The 18466-nt window shown below is 37.3% G+C and overlaps 1 protein-coding gene across 3 annotated transcripts in view; it reads left to right on the plus strand.

Moving 5' to 3' along the window:
* plxdc2b (plexin domain containing 2b) overlaps positions 1-18466 on the plus strand; it is a 460874-nt gene that overhangs the window by 207624 nt on the left and 234784 nt on the right. For all 3 annotated transcript variants that reach the window (XM_073054624.1, XM_073054625.1, XM_073054623.1), the window contains exons 3-4: positions 15436-15582; positions 17041-17110. In XM_073054624.1, coding sequence (XP_072910725.1) covers positions 15436-15582; positions 17041-17110 — 217 coding nt within the window. The remainder of the gene's footprint in view (positions 1-15435; positions 15583-17040; positions 17111-18466) is intronic.

Here is an 18466-nt window from a genome sequence, read left to right on the forward strand (position 1 = left end):
AGCACTCCCAGACACTAAGTGCTCCCAAAGGAGTTGTCTGCCTTCACTTTCCTAAAGTTCACAGTCAGCCATTTAGACTCATAATAAAAGAAGAGATTGTAGGTTTTGGTGCATATTTATAAAAGATCAAGGAAAGGAAAAGAAGCACATTTTACTCTCAGTGAGACTTTGTTGTTGCACTAACAATGGCAGATATTTTATTATGTGATCTGTATTGGGTTGTTATGAGAGCTGTGCACGTAGCATTAATTTTTTCAGTGTCTACTTCTATGATTAGACTTCAAGTTCATCACTGAAGATAATTACTCATATGAATATGTTAATGAAAATACTGTTAATGTTACCATTGTAAGATTTTTCAGACAGTTAAAGGTTTCAGGAATGGAATTCCAGAATTTCAGAACTTCATAGATTGGATTTTTATGCTTCGATCTAGTCATTAACCAATCTCGTTCAATATTTTCTCATTCAGTTCTTAAAACAACAGATTTTTGTCTCCAAATTTAGCTGCTTCATAAATCAATCAATTACATTTCAGAATTATCCAATTTAATCCACTGCAACATTTTCAAGTTCAGTTTGTTCAGTGTTACACTGTCTGCATATTTAATAAATTTTGAGTTATGAATTAGGGAGTTTGGGAAATATCTAAAACTGCTTTTTTTTTTTAGCATTACAATTGAATATTTCCAGTTCAATTTCAAAGGCTTTTATATTAACAAACATGACATCAAGTATTTTGCAGGATCCCTGTAATTTGGTCTTCTAGTCATTTAAATGTGAGGAGAAATTTGCACAAAATGAATCCACGCATTGTTGTATTAATGCTTAAGAAGAATATTTTTCATTGATCAAGAACAGATGAATTTCATCAATAAATAATTTAAGGAACCTCTATTACGCCTTATTCATTCACAAGATTCATTAGCAAGGGCAAATAAAAATATGACATGGATAAGGGGACCGAGCGGCCATTGTGTGAGTGGACCGGTGTTATTCTTTTGTTAGTACATTAGTACATAGTGCAGTAAGGATGGCTATGTAGTGTTCTTAGTGTTAGATGTGGGAATTCTGGCAGAGCTCCAACCTCCCAAATAACCACACCTGCACCAGGTTCACTGAGCTATAGTTCCTCAGGGAACATGTTAAGGAACTGGGGCTGCAACTCAATGAACTTTGGCTCATAATTGTTTGAGTAACTGAGGAGGTGATAGGTTACAGGGAGGTGATCACCCCCAAGTGGTAGGAGGCAGATACATGGCTCCAAGAGAGGGAAAGGAAATGGGCAGGCAGTACAGAGTACCCCTGTGGCCATTCCCCTAAATAGTAGATGTATCACTTTGGATACTGTTGGAGTGGGAGGAAGGGGACCTACCAGGGGGAAGCCACAGCACTCATGTCTCTGACACTGAGTCTGGTAATGTGGCTCAGAAGCGAAGGCATGAGAAGAGGACTGCAGTAGTTAGATTATAGTTGGGAGCTTAACATCCGAGGATACACATTGTATCAAAAGGGCAAGCAGGTAGGTTGAGAGGCTGGTGTGGCATGTTGGTAAAAGATTAAATCAGATCCTTAGAAAGAGGTGACATAGGATCAGAAGATGTAGAACTGTTGTGGGTAGAGTTAAAGAACTGTAATGGCAAAAAGACCCTGATGGGAGTTTATATACAAGATTCCAAACAGTAACCAGGATATGGGCTACAAATTACATTGGAAGATAGAAAATGCTTGTCAAAAGGACAATGTGATGATAGTCATTGAAGATTCAAATCCACAGATAGTTTGGGAAAATCAAGATGGTGCTGATTTTGGATCTTGAGAGAGAGAATTTGCAGAATACTATTAGATGGCTTTTTAGAGTAGCTTGCAGTTGAGCCCACTAGGGGATGAATCAGTGTTACAGTGGAATAAAGGGAATTACAGTAGCATGAGGGAGGAGCTACTCAAAGTTGATTGGAAGGAGATAGCAGAGCAGCAATGGCTAGAGTTTCTGGGAACAACTGAGAAGGTGCAGGATACATGCATCTCAAAGAAGAAGTAATCTAAAGGTAGGATGACGCAATTGCTTTTACTAGGGAACAGGTGTTTGGGAAGCTGAAACGTCTGAAGCTAGATAAGTCACATGAACCAGATGGTGTACACCCCAGGGTTCTGGAAGTGGTGGCTGAAGAGATTGTGGAGGCATTGGGAATGATCTTTTAAGGATCACTAGATTCTGGCATAGGAAAACTGCAAATGTCACTCCATTCTTCAAGAATGGAGGGAGGCAGAAGAAAGGAAATTATAGGCCTGTTAGCCTGACCTCAGTGGTTGAGAAGGTGTTGGAGGCAATTATTAAGGATGACGTCTCAGGGTAGTTGAAAGCACGTGATAAAGTGGGCCAAAATCAGCATGGTTTCCTTAAGGGAAAATCTTGCCCGACAAATCTGTTGGAATTCTTTGAGAAAATGACAAGCAGGATAGACAAAGGGGAATCAGTGGGTGTTGTGCACTTAGATTTCCAGAAGGCCTTTGACAAGCAGACATAAGACTTCTTAGCAAGATAAGAGCCCATGGTATTACAGGAAAGATACTTGCATGGATAGAACATTGGCTGATTGGCAGGATGCAAAGACTTGAATAAAGGGAGCCTTTTCTGATTGGCTGCTGATGACTAGTGTTGTTCCACAGAGGTCGGTGTTGGAACCACTTCTTTTTATGTTGTATTTCAAAGATTTAGGTGACAGATTTGCTAGCGGATGATATAAAGATAGTTGGAGGGGCAAGAAGTGTTGAGAAAGCAGGGAAGCTGAGAAGGACTTGGGCAGATTAAGAGAATGGATAAAGAACTGGCAGATGGGATACAGTGTTGGGAAGTGTATGGTCATGCACTTTGGTAGAAGGAATAAAAGTATAGATTATTTTCCAAATGGGGAGAAAATTCAAATATCTGAGGTGTAAAGGCACTTGAAAGTCCTTATGCAGGACTCCCTAAAGCTTAACTTTCAGATTTGGGTCAGTGGTGACAAAGGCAGATGCAATATTAGCATTCATTTTGTGATGACTAGAGTATAAAAACAAGGATGAGGCTTTATAAGGTATTGATGTGTCCTCACTTGGAGCATTGTGAGCAGTTTTTGGCTCCCTATTTCAAAAGGATCTGCTGACATTGGAAAGGGTTCAAAGGCAGTTCACAAAAATTATTTCAGGATTCAAAGGCTTATCATATGATGACTCTGGGCCTGCATTCACTGAAATTGAGAATAATGAGGTTGGATTTCATTGAAAACTTTTGAATGTTGAAAGGCCTAGATGTGGTGTGGATGTGGAGAGAATGTTACTTATTGCGGGGCAGTCTAGTACCAAAGGCACAGCTTCAGAATAGAGGGATGTCCAATTATAAAGGAGATGAGGGAAAATTTCTTAAACCAAATGGTGGTGAATATGTGAAGTTTGTTACCACAGGCATCTGTGGAGGCCACGTCAATGAGTGTATTCACAGTGGAGGTTGATAGTTTCTTGATAGGTCAGGGCATGTATGATTACAGGGAGAAGGCAGAGGAATGGATTGAGAGGGAAATGGATCAGCCATGATCAAATGGTAGAGCAGACTCGATGGGTCAAATGGCCTAAATCTGCTCCAAAGTCTTATATTCTTATGGTCTAAGCTAACGAATATTGCTGTGCATGTGTAGTGCTGTGCAGTACACGTTTCTACTCACTGGCTTAATATACTAAACTTTTTCCCTTTTTTCAGAAAACTATCAAAAAGAAAAGGATCATACTAACCATAATTCTTTAACATATTCTCCCATCACTGAGTGGTCTTCCATGCTGAGCAATAATCTTTGAAACCTCAAAACTAGCAGCAATTAAACTGGACCTACCTGATAGAAATAATCAAAATATTTGACTGCATTTTGTTGCTGCTGATTTCTCGATAAATGTATTCTTTTTGTTCTTGCTCACTTTTATCACAAAGCCATTTATTTATGACCAGCTTCACAATGCTGCTTAACAGAGAAAATCCTGCTGTTTTTGAAACATAAGATGAATCATGCTTTTTAATCATGACACATTTTTCACTCCACCAGTTGGGAAAATCTCAGCTACTTCTCCCATCATTTGAAAGTTTTTTTTGCTTTTTTTTTGCTAGTATATCTGACATTCTAAACAAGCTGAGAAGGATGAACCTAATTTAAGAATATCTCACTGATAAATTTAAATAACAGTTTTACAAACATAAATAAATATTCATGGAGGTGGAAAACTACATACAGGTTTCCCCCGCTTTCCGAAAGTAGACCATTCCTACTAAACCTTTCGTAAGCTAAAATGGCGTAAAGCGAAGAAACAATTACCATTAATTTATATGAGAAAAGTTTTTCAGCATTCCCAGACCCAAAAAATAACCTACCAAATCATACCAAGTAGCACATAAAACCTCAAATAACGCAAACATATAGCAAAAGCAGGAATGATATGATAAATACACTGCCTATATAAAGTATTAATAATGTATGTACAGTGTAGTTTCACTTACCAGAATCGGGAAGATTTAACCAAAACCGATTTGTTGAAAAAAAAATCAGTACGTACACGCATGCGCACACACCTGCCCACGCAAGGCTTCACGGTCATGGTAGTCTTTCTCAGGGTAAACACAAGTTTAAAGCGGGCGCCATTTTTTGTAAAAGCAAAAATTCTCTTTGGATTTCTTTCGGTTAGCAAAGTCAAGTACTAATGTAAGTGTTTTGTAAAAGTGAAGTGGCGTAAAGCAGGGGTCACCTGTATAATATTTATCAGTATTAACACAGAATATCCAGTGCTCATTTAGGGAAAAGTATATAACGCCAACTGGACCAGCCATTTATTATCCAAATACTGATCTGCACACCAGGTGTGCAAAGATTGCAAAACACATCACCCAATGCCACATGTTCTCGCAACTGTTTAGCTGGTGCCAAGTCAATGGTGAGACATCTCATACGAAAGCCAATCACCACAATTGGACTGTAAAACTTCTTTTGCTGCTTCATTTGGCAGTATCATTATGTGTCTATTTATTACGAGTGGGGTTTAAAGAATCAAGTGGTGTCGCTGCATGCCTACACAATTTTTGCGAGGGCTGGTTTGGGCACGTGTATGATAGGTGCACTCTCCCCGGGGAATCTTGGTGCTCTTATGCATGAAGCACACAGTGTTTACAGGCAGATGTTATGAGTGTTTAGGAAGACAAATGGCACATTGGCCTATATTGTAAAGAGGAGGACAATTAGAAATAAAGAAATATTATTGCAATTGTACAAGGTGTTAGTGAATCTGCAATTGAAGTACTGGGCAGAATTGTGTTCCTTTTTTTGAAGAAAGGATGCACTTGTGTTGGAGGCAGATATGGAAACAATCATCAGGCAAATTCCCATGCTGAGATGACTATACTATCAAAGGGATATATGTGTTCTTTGGAGTTTAGAAGGTTGAGTGTGATCTTACTGAAACTGTTAAAATCCTATTGGCACAAAACACTATATATTGAGAAGGTTCCAAGGGTGGGGAAAATCTTGAAGGAGAGGACATAACTGCAAAATAATTTAAAACAGAAGCGCTAAGGAATTTCTTCTCACATGAAGTGATAAATCACTGGACTTTACACTTAAAAGGATTTTGGAGACCAGATCTTTGGAGATACATAGGAAGGAAGGAGATACCTTGTTGAAAGATTGGTGAATTGAAGGCTATGTGGAATAGTCTGTGTGGAAGACTGAAGAACAACTTAAGCTTGCAGCAGGTCAACGATTCCACTGTTGGACGTTGAACTGTCTGAGAGGCAGAGAGTCTATCACTGTCCCAATTTTCTCGTGTTCTTGTGATTTCGGGAGCTGGGAAGCATATGAAGATTTTAAAATTGTTTTATAATCCACAGTTATTACTCAGCTGTTTACAATGGTGTATAGATGCCAAAACACAGTGTTTGACAGATCAGCTTGGGTCATCTTTTTACTTTTCCATTGAAATGCCTTTACATTAAAAATAAATAGCCACATTTTAAAATCAAAGCCATCATGCAGGAGAGAATGACAAAAAAATTTAAGTAAGTTTAATTTCCCATTTGTAATAAGAGCATTTCTTGAAATGAAATTCTATTTTTATAGTATAACTATTGAGGAAAAAATGAGTACTAATGTTTTTGAAATACCTCATTAAATGGCTCATTTGACTTTTTTAAATTGTGAAAGTTTGTTTAAATAAAAAATTTACGTAGTTTAGATGAATGGATAATAATCTGATAGATGATAATTTTGCATCATTTGAATGCCTTTTACAAAGGTAGTTTTCAATGTTCTTCTCCTAATTTACAGCAAAATAAATGTCAGCCAGGCAATTAGTATAAACGCATTGTGGTTGAAATTTCCAGCTAACTTCCAAAGCTGCGGTTTTCAAAAGGGCTGATATATCTTTATGTTTAAAGCTCTTAGATTTAGCATGCATTGGATTTTAACTGTCCAGGTATTACAAATATGTATGCAAAGTTGATAAACTTTGATGTTTTACCTTGAGGCCATCATGTGTTGCAATATTTAAGTACATCTTCTGCACTATAGTAATACAAAATTACTGTCAAATTTGGACTTCAATCTCCAAAACCCTACCAAATCATTATATTACCAGTGCTTAATGACATGTTAGATATGAAACAGGAAGGCTTTAATAGTCATGAGTATATAAAATGCTTCATTATTTTTCAACCAACTAGACTGCAATAACTTGCTCCATGTTAATAACTAGGAAGTTAGTATTTTATATTAAAAAATATATACATGTGCAGGGCAGTTCTGCTTAAAGGCTTGTTGGATTTATTTTCATGAGGATTAGGTATTATTTTCCTGAAGAAATGTAATAAGTTGAAATGAAATTTACCCGTCTGTTGCTCCTTATTGTTAACATTTTATCACATATCTTCTAATTAGGTGGTTAATACAGCAAAAGAACCTTCATGTCATTGAATTTGCTCATGGTTTGTTTCCTTAGGAACAACTCATTATTGAAAACTACTCTGAAACATTTCCAAATAAATGAGTTTGCTGCGATGCTGTTGAATTCACTTTGACCTTGAAGTGTGCTTGAGCTGTGAATCTTTCTCATAATCAAGCCAGAACAATATAATTTGACTGTAGTTCAATTGCTTAAGTTTCAGTTTTTATATTATTTTATTAATCAATTATTTTGATTGCGGTGCCATGGTAACATAGCAAGGCACCATTACGGTTCAGGGCGTCATATTTCAGAGTTGAATTTTGGCTCATCTATAAGGAGTTGTATGTTCTCCCCCTGAACCCATGGGTGTCCTCCGGGTCCTCTAGTTTCCTCACACAATTTAAAAACATACCAGTTAGTAGGATAATTGGTCATTGTAAATTGTCCTGTGAGTAGGCTAGGGTTAAATGGGTGGAATGCTAGCTGACACGGCTCGTTGGACTGGAAGACCTGTTCTGCACTGCATATCTAAACAAATACATTTTATGTGTTAATTTGTGGTAGATGAGAAATCAGGGAAATCATACTGCATGCACTATAACATCTCTGTTGGTCCCATTTAGAGAAGGAAGGAGTATGTAAGGTTGCACACAGATCAGATCAAAAAACCTTAAAGTCATGAAACACAACATTGTTATTGATTATTGTTCAGGCCAAATATCAGAATAGGGAATAAATATGATCTAAGTGATTTTGATGATGGAATAAATTGTTGGTACCAGATTAGGTGGTTTGAGTATCTCAGAAAGTCCATGAACATGTCTGCATGTTTTTATTCATTCACTTACTGCCACGTGATTGGATGTTTAGATATTTGCATTAACGAGCAGGTATACTGCAGTACCCAATAAAGTGACCACTGAGTATATGTTCCTACCTCCAGGTCTACTCATGTTGTTTCATTTCCTCCAATCAAATTGGCACAGGGGGATGAATGGTCTCTTGATCTCATGACAGAAAACATGGAAACATTCTGCAAGTGAGGCAGCATCTGTGACGAGAGAAACAGAATAAATGTTCCAGGTCAAACACCCTGCAATAGAACATACTTTTGAACATATTTTAAATCACTTTGCATTCGTTAGATGTATAATACATGCGGCAGACTTTAAACATGTACTTATAAAAGGAATTGCTTGAAGTGAGTTACTGTTGATTAGCACACACCAACTCGTGCACACTCAGCAACTTTTCTAAATTCAGTATTTAGATTGGCTGAACCTTCGGAATCACAATTCTCATTAAATTCGATACCCTTTATGTTTTCCTTTTGCTCCTATTATATGGCAGTCAACATCTCTTCAACATCAAATAGATGGAACAAGAAAAAATGGACCCTGCATTTTTCTTTCTTGACATGCAAAATCATTCTTTCAATATGAGTTTTATTGACTACAAATTACCAAGGTACTTTATATAAACAATATATAAATAAGGGCAATTTCAAAGCACATATTGATTGGCATGTGTGATATCCACATCTTATTCTCCATTTATATATGCTCCTTATCTAATTTACACTGGAGTAAATACTGAGCCATTCCATCTACAAATAACCAAGGCCAGTGCAGTAAAACTGCAAAAGCTCATTAATTCAGTCATGGTTGCTTTGATCCCAGCTGTTACTTGGATAACTATGTTAATTATAGAACTAATGCATAAAAATCTTTGGGGATCAGAGTTTTTATTGACTGAAAATCCAGATTTACTGAATAGCTTTGGCGACTCTAGATAATCTCAGGCAGATGTACTCGGTGCTAAAGCTTGTAATCTTCATTTTACCACTTTCATACCAATGTCGTCTCGCATAATCTATCAATATGCACATGCCAGGTGCGGTTAAATTTTAAAAATGCATTGATGAATCCTTCAATTTGCAGCAACCACTTTTGAAGCCACAGCAATTTTAGGGCTTAACAAGGCACTGTTCCATCAGAGATGTTGTCAAAAGTACAGTGCCCGGTGCAGTGGAAAGCAATAGTATTAGTTATCCAAGCTCCCCTGATTATTGTGCTGTTCTGCTCCCTTCATTATCTTGCAGTGGAAAGAGAGTGTTTTCTTGAGGATGATAAGAAAAACAACAGCTAATAAAAGTGAAAACATCTGAAGCAGTATTGTTAAATCCTTTGAGAATCCATATGACCTTGACAAGTCTTGCCTAATTATGAAATTCCAGCTTACTATTCCGTGTACATGAAACCCAAGGTGAGAGCAGATTGGATATAGATCAGCTTGGTGGTGAAAGTCAGTGGGTGGCAGTGGACCGCTACCAGTAACACCACTAACACCTCTAGCTCTTCACTAATTAGTGGTGTACTGCAGGGATTAGTGCTAAATTATTTATTGTTTGTCATGTAAATGAATCACTTGGAAGAAAATCTAGATGCTACAATTCATAAATTTGCTGTTGACATCAAAATTGGTGATAAAGATTGACAGTGAGAAAGGTTGTCTAAGCTTACAATAGGATCTACAAACGTTTGTAGATCAACTAGGAAATTGGGCAAAGGAATGATTGATCAGGCAAGCATTTTGGGAAGTTAAACTCGCCCAATACTGGGTGAGGAGAGTTATTGCAAAGGAAGACCTTGGAGTATAAGTGTGTAGTTTCCTGGAAATGACAATACAGTTAGACAGAGCAATGAAGAAGCTGCTTGCTCTACTTGCATCCATTAGCCAAGGCTTTAATGTAGGAGTTGGGGCACCATGTTATAAAAATTATTTGTTATGCTCCATGTAGAGTATTGTGTGCAATTCTGGTTGTCATACAATAGGAAGAATGTGTTTAAGCTAGAGAAGGTTCATAGTAACGTTGTCTGAATAGAGGGCTTGAATTACAATGAGAGATTTAATATGCTGGGACCATTTTCTTTGGAGCATAAGAGCTGGAGGGTAACCTTAGAGATTTGTAAAACCATGAGGGGCATAGATGGTCAGTCCTTTTCCCAGGGTCAGAGGAATCTAAAGCTAGAGTTTAAGGTGAGAGGGACTAGATTTTAAAGGAAATGTGAGTGGAAATATTTAAAGGGAATTTAAGGGGCAAGTTTTTCACACAGAGAGTGGTGGATATATAGATCAAGCTGCCAGACAGGTTTGTAAAGAAAAATACAATTACAACATTTACAAGACATCTGGACAGGTACAAGAGTTCAAAGGGATATAGGCCAAATGCAGGCAAATCGAAGTAGTGTAGATAGGAATCTTGGTCGGCAAGAAGTCAGACTGAAAGGCCAAGTTCCATGCTGTATATTTTTATGAAGCCACTGTCCCTTCAGTGACAGCAGAGCAACATTGGAGCTACATATTTTGGTCTCTCGTGTCTGCAGATAAATTCAGACAGTGACACGCACAAGTTTATTGTTTTAAGTAAAAGGGACAGAGAAAGGGCATCTCCTGCAGAACTTCTCCTTCCTAACAATTGGCATTTTGCTTCCAATTACAGTTAGAATCCCAGGAGAGGCAGCGTGTTTTTCTTTCCCAATGGTCAGGGTCATCAGAGAATATGCAATTAACTTGAAATGTTATGTGTGTGGTGATGTTGGGAAAAGCAGAATTTTTCATTAAGTTCACTCATAGGGTTTTTTTTGTGTTGTAGTTGACTGTTTATCTGCATGTTACATTCTCCCATTTATTACTTAACTTTCTCAAAATGTACTATTTCAGATTTATCTGTATTAGTTTACATACCTCACCTATCAGGATTTCCTGGTCTCACGTTCCTTACAAAACACATACTGTTTTTGTTAACTATGTCCATCTAATTTATGTTATATAACTGTAAAGAGTTTATTTTTTGCTTCAGTATAGATTCAATCAAATGTGCTGACTGAAGCATCAACAACAGTTCAAAGTAAATTTATTATCGGAGCACATATATGTCACCAAATACTAACCTAAGGTTCTTTTTCCAGCGGGCATTAACAGTATGTACAAAGAAATATGAGAGAATCAAGAAAAACCACATACAACACAATGAAAAACAACCAATGTGCAAATGACTACAGACCATACAAATACATTAATAATAATAAGCAATAAATATTGAGAACAGAAAATGAAGAGTCCTTGAAAGTGAGTCTATAGGTTGGGGTGAGTGAAGTTTTGGTACAAGAGCCTGATGGTAAGGGATAAGAACTGTCCCTGAACTTGATGGTGTGGGTTCTGAGGTTTCTGTACCTCCTTCCTGATGCAGCATCAAGAAGAGAGCATGACCTAGATGGTTGGGTCTTTGATGATGGATGCTGTTTTCCTGCATTAGTGCTCCTTGTAGATGTGCCCATTGGTGGGGAAGACTTTACCCATGATGGACTGGGCTGTATCCAGTACTTATAATAGAGTTTTCTGTCAAGGGCGTTGGTGTTTCCATACCAGGTCATGATGCAACAAATCAGTATACTTTCCACCATGCATCTATAGAAAATTGTCAAAGTTTTCAATGACATGCCGAATCTTTGCAAACTTTTAAGAAAGTTGAGGTGCTGCCATGTTTTCTTTGTAATGCCATTTATGTGTTGGACTCAGGACAGATCCTCTGAAATTATAATGCCAAGAAATTTAAAGTTGCATACCCTCTCCACCTCCAATCCCCTGATGAGGACTGGTTCATGGACCTCTGGTTTTCTCCTCCTGTAGTTAATAATAAGCTCTTTGGTTTTGCTGACATTGAGTGAGAAGTTGGTATCGTGAAACCACTCATCACTCTCAATCCTATATGTTGATTCATCACTAATTTTCATTCAACCAACAACAGTGGTGTCATCATCAAACCTACATATGCATTGCAGCTGTGCTTAGCCTCATAGTCTTAAGTATATTGCGAGTAGAGCAGGGGTAAGCGCACAGCCTTGTGGTGCAATTGTGCTGATGGAGATCGTGGAAAAGACATTGTTGCCAATCTGAACTGACTGGGATCTGCAAATGAGTTAATCGAGGATGCAGCTGCACAAGAAGGTATTTATGCCTATGTCTTGGAGCTTATTGATTAGTTTTAAGGGAACGATGCTGTTGAACGCCGGGCTGCAGTCAATGAAGAGCACATGATGTATGTATTATCATTGTTCAGATTTTCCAGGTTTAAGTGAAGAGCTAATAAAATGGCATCTGCTGTTGACCTGTTGTGAGAGTTTGCAAACTGGAGCAGTTCCAAGTTGCTTCTCAGGCAGGAGTTGCTATGTTTCATCAGCAGCTTCTCAAAGCACTTCATCACAGTGGACGATAGTCATTGAGACATTCTTGTCATGTGCCTGTATCATTGAAGCCTGCTTGAACCAAATGGATACTTCAGACTTCCGAAACACAAAAGTTTGCACTAAGATCATAGAGTCAGTTATACAATATGGAAACAGGCCCATCAACCCAACTGATCTGTGCTAACCAAGATGCCCATCAAAGCTAGTCACATTTGCCCCTGCTTGAATCATGTCATTCTCAACCTTTCCTATCCACATACCTGTCCAAATAACTTTTAAGAGTTAGTAATGGTACTTCCTATGGCAGCTAATTACACCATCTGTGTTTTATTTTTAAAAAAAGTTGCTAATAAATCTCTCCCCTCTCGCTTTAAATCTATGACTTCCAGTTCTCAATTGCTTGCACTTGGGGAAAAAAAAGATTGAGAACATTCAACCCATCTATGCTCCTCATGACAGCTCATACCTCCGTAAGATCACAGCTCAACTTCCTATCTTCCAAGGAAAAAAGTCATAGCCTGTCCAACCTGTCCTGTAGCACATGAGGAAGGACAGCTGGACAATTCTTCTCAGACCTCAGTAGGCAAGCAGACCTTCCCAGGAAGCCATATTAAGGATTTATTTTTATACTAAGAGCAAAACAGGTCCAGTGTTGGCATAAGCCTTGAAAGTTGGCTAACCAGAGTTGGTCCATAGAATGTCCCCTTCCACTCACGGGTAGAATCTTTTTACCAAAATTTAGATTTCTGTCAATTAGCTCTCTGCTGCTACACTTCATCATCCAGTACCTGAAATACTTTTATAAACCTATTAGGAGTTATCTTGAAATTAGCTTCTTTACATTTGTTGCATTTCTGATATCAAATTTCTTACTTTGTGACATATAGTAATGTAAAACTGGATGGCATTTAAATTGGACTTCCAGTTTCCAGCTGAGAGGGTTATAGTAAAACTTCCCCACTTGCAATTTCACAGCAACAAATTCAGCAATGAAGAAAATTTATGACTGGTTCAAGTGTTCAAAAACACAAAACAAAAACTGTAGATGCTGGAATACTAAATTAAAAACATTAAATGTTGTAAGTTATAGTACTCTGCTATGTTATTACTCTAAGTGTAGAGATGATCTTTCAGAATTTGGTGTAAAATGTTGAGAGGAGATGCATAAATTGTGATAGTCTCACTAATCTTGTTGAAAGGCATTTTAAATAAGATACAAAAATATTAATTAATATAATATTTTATTGAGTAGAGGGTCATTTTTCAGGTTACATGATAACAAATATTCTTTGCTCCAAATCTGATGTAAACAATGATGGAGCTACAGTGAAATTTTGATTTTCTATTAATGTCCTTTGCTTCTTGCTCTGTTGAAAAATGCCAAGTATCACAAGGATAATGTGGATAATCATGAGGTTACTCTGAATGCACATTGCCCCGTTGCTAAATTACAAATGGTAATTACAGAACTTGTTGCTTACCATGGTCTTAAATGTAAACCCACTTGCTTTTTAGTACTCACTTAAAGAGCTATCAATCCAGCTTAATAAAACAAAGGTAAAGCTTTGATGTGGCAGTGTACTTCTCCATGTAACAGTGCAATTTGACTGTTTTATTAGATAACCAAGAGAGTTTGTACATTATTAGTGTTCTGAAGGGTCCACCTTTGTATGGTTTAATTGAGTTTAATAGCTATGCAATATTAAATTTTATTTGTACCAGCTCAGTTTTTAATCTTAAGATTATGGTGTACATAATGTTAATTACTGTTTAGTGCATGCATCTATAAAAAGGATGCAGTGAAAGCTGAACAACAATATTTCTTCACTACCACCACCACTGTGTTTTTTTTAACGCCCTCTAAGGAAAATGCGCACTTTATGGTGATTCATATTTCAAAACCTCAACCATTATTCATCTCATAAAACCTCTCGAACCAATCACCCTCACAAGCTACCATTCTGCCTTTCACCTATATTTCCCATCAAAGTGCCAAAAGGCATCATAAAAATAGATGATGTTGGATAGCATTTTAGGTTGATGGCTTTTCATTAGATTTGATGAACTGTCATGACAGTACTTAAGCACATATTCATCTTCCTAGCAACAAAAAATTTGAATCTCTTCAATCAGAATCTCTCCATGATGCTGAAGTAAAACACACAAAGTGCTGGAGGAACTCAGCAGATCAGGCAGTATCTATGGAGAGGAATAAACAGTCAACATTTTGGGCTGAGACCCTTCATCAGGACTGGAAAGGAAGGAGGAAGAAGCCAGATTTAAAGTCACAAACATGAACCACAGTGCTTGTGACAATTCTATTAACTCTCATGCTCACTTAAGCACTCAGTAAAATATTGTCTGCTTCCAGTGTTCCATATTGGGGTGACTGGCAATACCATTTATAATATATGCAGTAGTAACTTAAACATTTTCACTAATAACCTCTTATTTAGCTTCCAGATCATTACCTCTCGAGTCCATGGAGCTTGGCTTAGATTGAGCATTGGACTCAAAATCAGAAGGTAGTACTTTAAAATTTCATTCCAGGACTAAGTTGCTATTGAGTGTGAATTTCCTTTAAGTGAGAATTTAAACTAATTTAATTGATTCAAAATATTCTTTGGCTGAGTTTGAACAAGAGTGAGAAATGTCCAATGTCACTAAAATCATTCATCTTATTTAATCTTCAAATGAGTGTCAGCTTGTTTGACACTCAAACGTTTACTCCCTCCATAACTGGACACTATTACTTCATTATCAACTGTGATTAAAATGCACTAAAGGCATCTTTGACAAAACTTGCCAACCCTAAAAACTCTACCTTTTGAAAGGACAAAGTGTAAGGGAACCCCAGCTTTTGAAAGTTGTCTAACAAGTGACCTCAGTTCCTTCATTGTTTAAATCTTGGAACGTCCATTCCATTAGCAACATGGGACAAATTATAAACACTGTTGTTACAAGAACCATCAATATTTTGCAAAGAATTCAAAAAGCCTGCATTATCCTGTGTAAGAACCAATTCACAGGTTGTGGAGAACATTGAGGCATTTTCAGCAAATTATGTTGTTTTACATAAATACATGTCCTCTCATCAGTAAATAACCTGCATTCAAATTAATTGTAAATGTGTTTTTCCCCTTTATTTTCAGGTCGCAACAAATCCAGAAGAGAGCTAATACTTGGTTTCATGTTATTAAAAAGAACGTCATTCTTTTTCATATATTTTCAGGAAAATACAGACCATAATTACTATACATCAAGAACTTTTGGGCCAGGAGATGCTGCAATGAGGGAACTGTGGGTAAACATGGAGCAAATGGAAAAAGATAAAGTGAAAATTCATGGAATCCTATCAAACACCCACCGACAAGCTGCAGTAAGTGTAATCTATTAAATCCAAAAAAAAACAAGTTTTCAGATTTAAAAAATCTTACCACATTGCTTTAGGTTGGTGTTGGAAATGCTTCATTTCTTCAAAAAGTACTGTAAATACAAACTAATTGGCAACTGCACAAGTTGACAGATTCTAGGTAAGTAAGGACATAAACCAATGTGAGGAAGAGGAAGGTGTGTAGAGTTGGGACAATAGGTCAGCCATTGTCTTGAATGAGAGAACAAGCACATCACACTAAAAGGCCATTTTTATTATTCTGTTCATGATTACGGAATCAAGGCTAGAGACAAGGAATTAAAGCTTAGTTTAAAAAAAACATTTGAGGATAAGAAAAGATTTAACAAGTTGGCAATTTTCAAATTTGGATTAATTTATTGATAACTAGGAAATGGAGGAGGAGAGGAAATTGGTAAATAGTTTGCAGTCAAATAGTTCATAGCCACATTTTAAAGATTATTGGTTTATATTGCATCTTATTGGGTGTACTGTGACACAACTATTAGAAATGTTGTTTCACCATGCCGGAGGCACAAATTCAATCCTGACTTCAGGAAATGTCTGTATTGAGTTGGCATGTTTTTCTGTGACCACATGTGTTTCCTCTGGGTATTCTAGTTTCCTCTCATAAAGAATAATAGAGAATTATAGAGTAATACTGCACAGATACAGACCTTTCAGTCCAATAAATCCATGCCAACTATGGTACCTACCCATCTAATCCCAATTTCCTGCATTAGGCCCATATCCCTCTAAGCTCTGCCATACCGTACCTACCCAAATGCTTCTTAAAAGAAACCATTGCAGTTGCCTCAACGAGTTCCTTTGTCCTCTGCATGAAAAAGGTGCCCCTCAGGTCCTTTTTAAATCTCCCCCTACTCACTCTAAATCTATATCTCCTATTTTTGGACTCCCATACCCTGGGATAATGACTGCTACCATCTACCTTATCTAAGGCCTCATGGTTTTATAAATCTCTACAAAGTTACCCTTAATTTTCCTGCACTCCAAGGAATAAAAATCTAGCCTGGCCAATCTTTCCCTGGAGCTAGGTCCTCTAGTCCTAGCAATATCCTCATAAATCTTTTCTGCACTTCTCAAAAATGTCTGGACTGAGTGCCATTGTAATTGTCTATGGTGTCTGGTTAATAGAGACTCTGGGTAAATTTTTAAGAATATGAGAGAAAGAAAAAAGAGGTGCCTAATGGTGGATTAGCATACATTAGTGTTTAATGGTCAACATGGACTCGATGGACCAAAGGCCCTGTGTTCATTCTACATAATTATGACTCTATAAGTATTAAAATTCTCATGTTAATCAGCAAAATATATACTTGCACCTTTCATACAATAGAAAAAAATGTGAGACTTAGTGATGCTACTCTTAGAAATTTTGCATGCCATTTATTCTATTAATATAAAGTTTTTGATTGTTTCATACAGAGAGTAAATTTGTCGTTCGATTTCCCATTTTATGGCCATTTTCTGAGAGAGATTACTGTCGCTACCGGTGGTAAGTCACTAAATTTTGACTGAATATTTTGGTGTGGTAGGAATAATGTGAATGGTACTACTTGGGTTCGAGGTTGATTTTAGACACACTTGTTTTTTGTAACAATCCTCCACTCACTATATTGCTCTGGAGAAATTGCCCTTCTTTTGTATTGAGAAATACTGTTTGCGGCACATAGCCGTGAATGCAGCCATACACTGCCTGGCTTCCAGTCCTCAGCTACAATACTATCAATAGTCATTATAAGTAATATATAATTTCACTGCTGGTCATCCAGCCTCTGTGAAGTGAGCTAAAAATCTGGGTGAGTGACCTCTACCTCACCTACCCATCCCTTGCTGGTCAGTAGCGCTAAATGCACAATGTGGTTTGCTTTGGAATTTTGGAGGCAATGCAGATTACACTGCTGCTATGATGTAATGCAGTTAGGACTACAATCAGAGAGGAAATTGTGAGCAAGTATAACTAAATTGATTTATATTTTCATCCTTTTCATCTTTAAGTTTTTTAACAGATTAATTTTCTAATGTTTCTGAGGCTTCTTGGTGTGGTACACTTTCAGGCAGTGTTCCACATACTTTGCATGAAAGGGTAGTTTTGAAGACTTAAAAAAAAGTATGCACTGTTTGTGTGAAGGAAAGGGACAACAAGGATTTTTTTTTAAAGTTTCTAACTTACATTAGAGTTCTGTTCCAGAAGATATTCTCCAAGGCAAATTTATATAAGTTTGATTTCACTGGAGGCATGTGGATGTTTACTTTATTGTTGTGCTTTGATGGTAATATGTTCCTTGCTATTGTATTCTAGGTACTGCCTGAGTGAACTGCACTTAGCAATAAAGTGAAACTATATTAACTACACTCTGCAGAAATAGAAATAAATACTTTGTGGCTAATTAGGAATTAATTTACCTTTTATCTCAAATTCAAGTTCAGTTTATCATTATTCAACCATACACATGTATACCGCCAAATGAAACAGCATTCCTTAGAAACAAAGTGCATGACACAGTACATATAATTCACACATATAACAGATAAAGTAATATAACCACAATTAAACAAATAATAAGGTGCATATACAACACGTGTTAAAAAGTGAACAGTATTACACTACTGGCACTTCAGACGTGATGAAATCTGGGTGGTGACAGGGTGTTCAGTAGTCTTACGACCTAGGGGAAGCAGCTGTTTCCTTTCCTAACAGTCCTTATCCTAATGCTATGGTACCTCCTGCCTGATGGTGGGGGGGTTAAAGAGATTGTTGGATGGATGGGAGAGATAATTTGCAATGCAAAGGGCCCTGCAAACGAAGTGGGGTTGGGGGAGTCTCACTGACCTCGATCTCCTCAGGAAG

Source organism: Hemitrygon akajei, chromosome 8 (assembly GCF_048418815.1).
Source record: "Hemitrygon akajei chromosome 8, sHemAka1.3, whole genome shotgun sequence".
Classification (NCBI taxonomy): Eukaryota; Metazoa; Chordata; class Chondrichthyes; order Myliobatiformes; family Dasyatidae; genus Hemitrygon; species Hemitrygon akajei.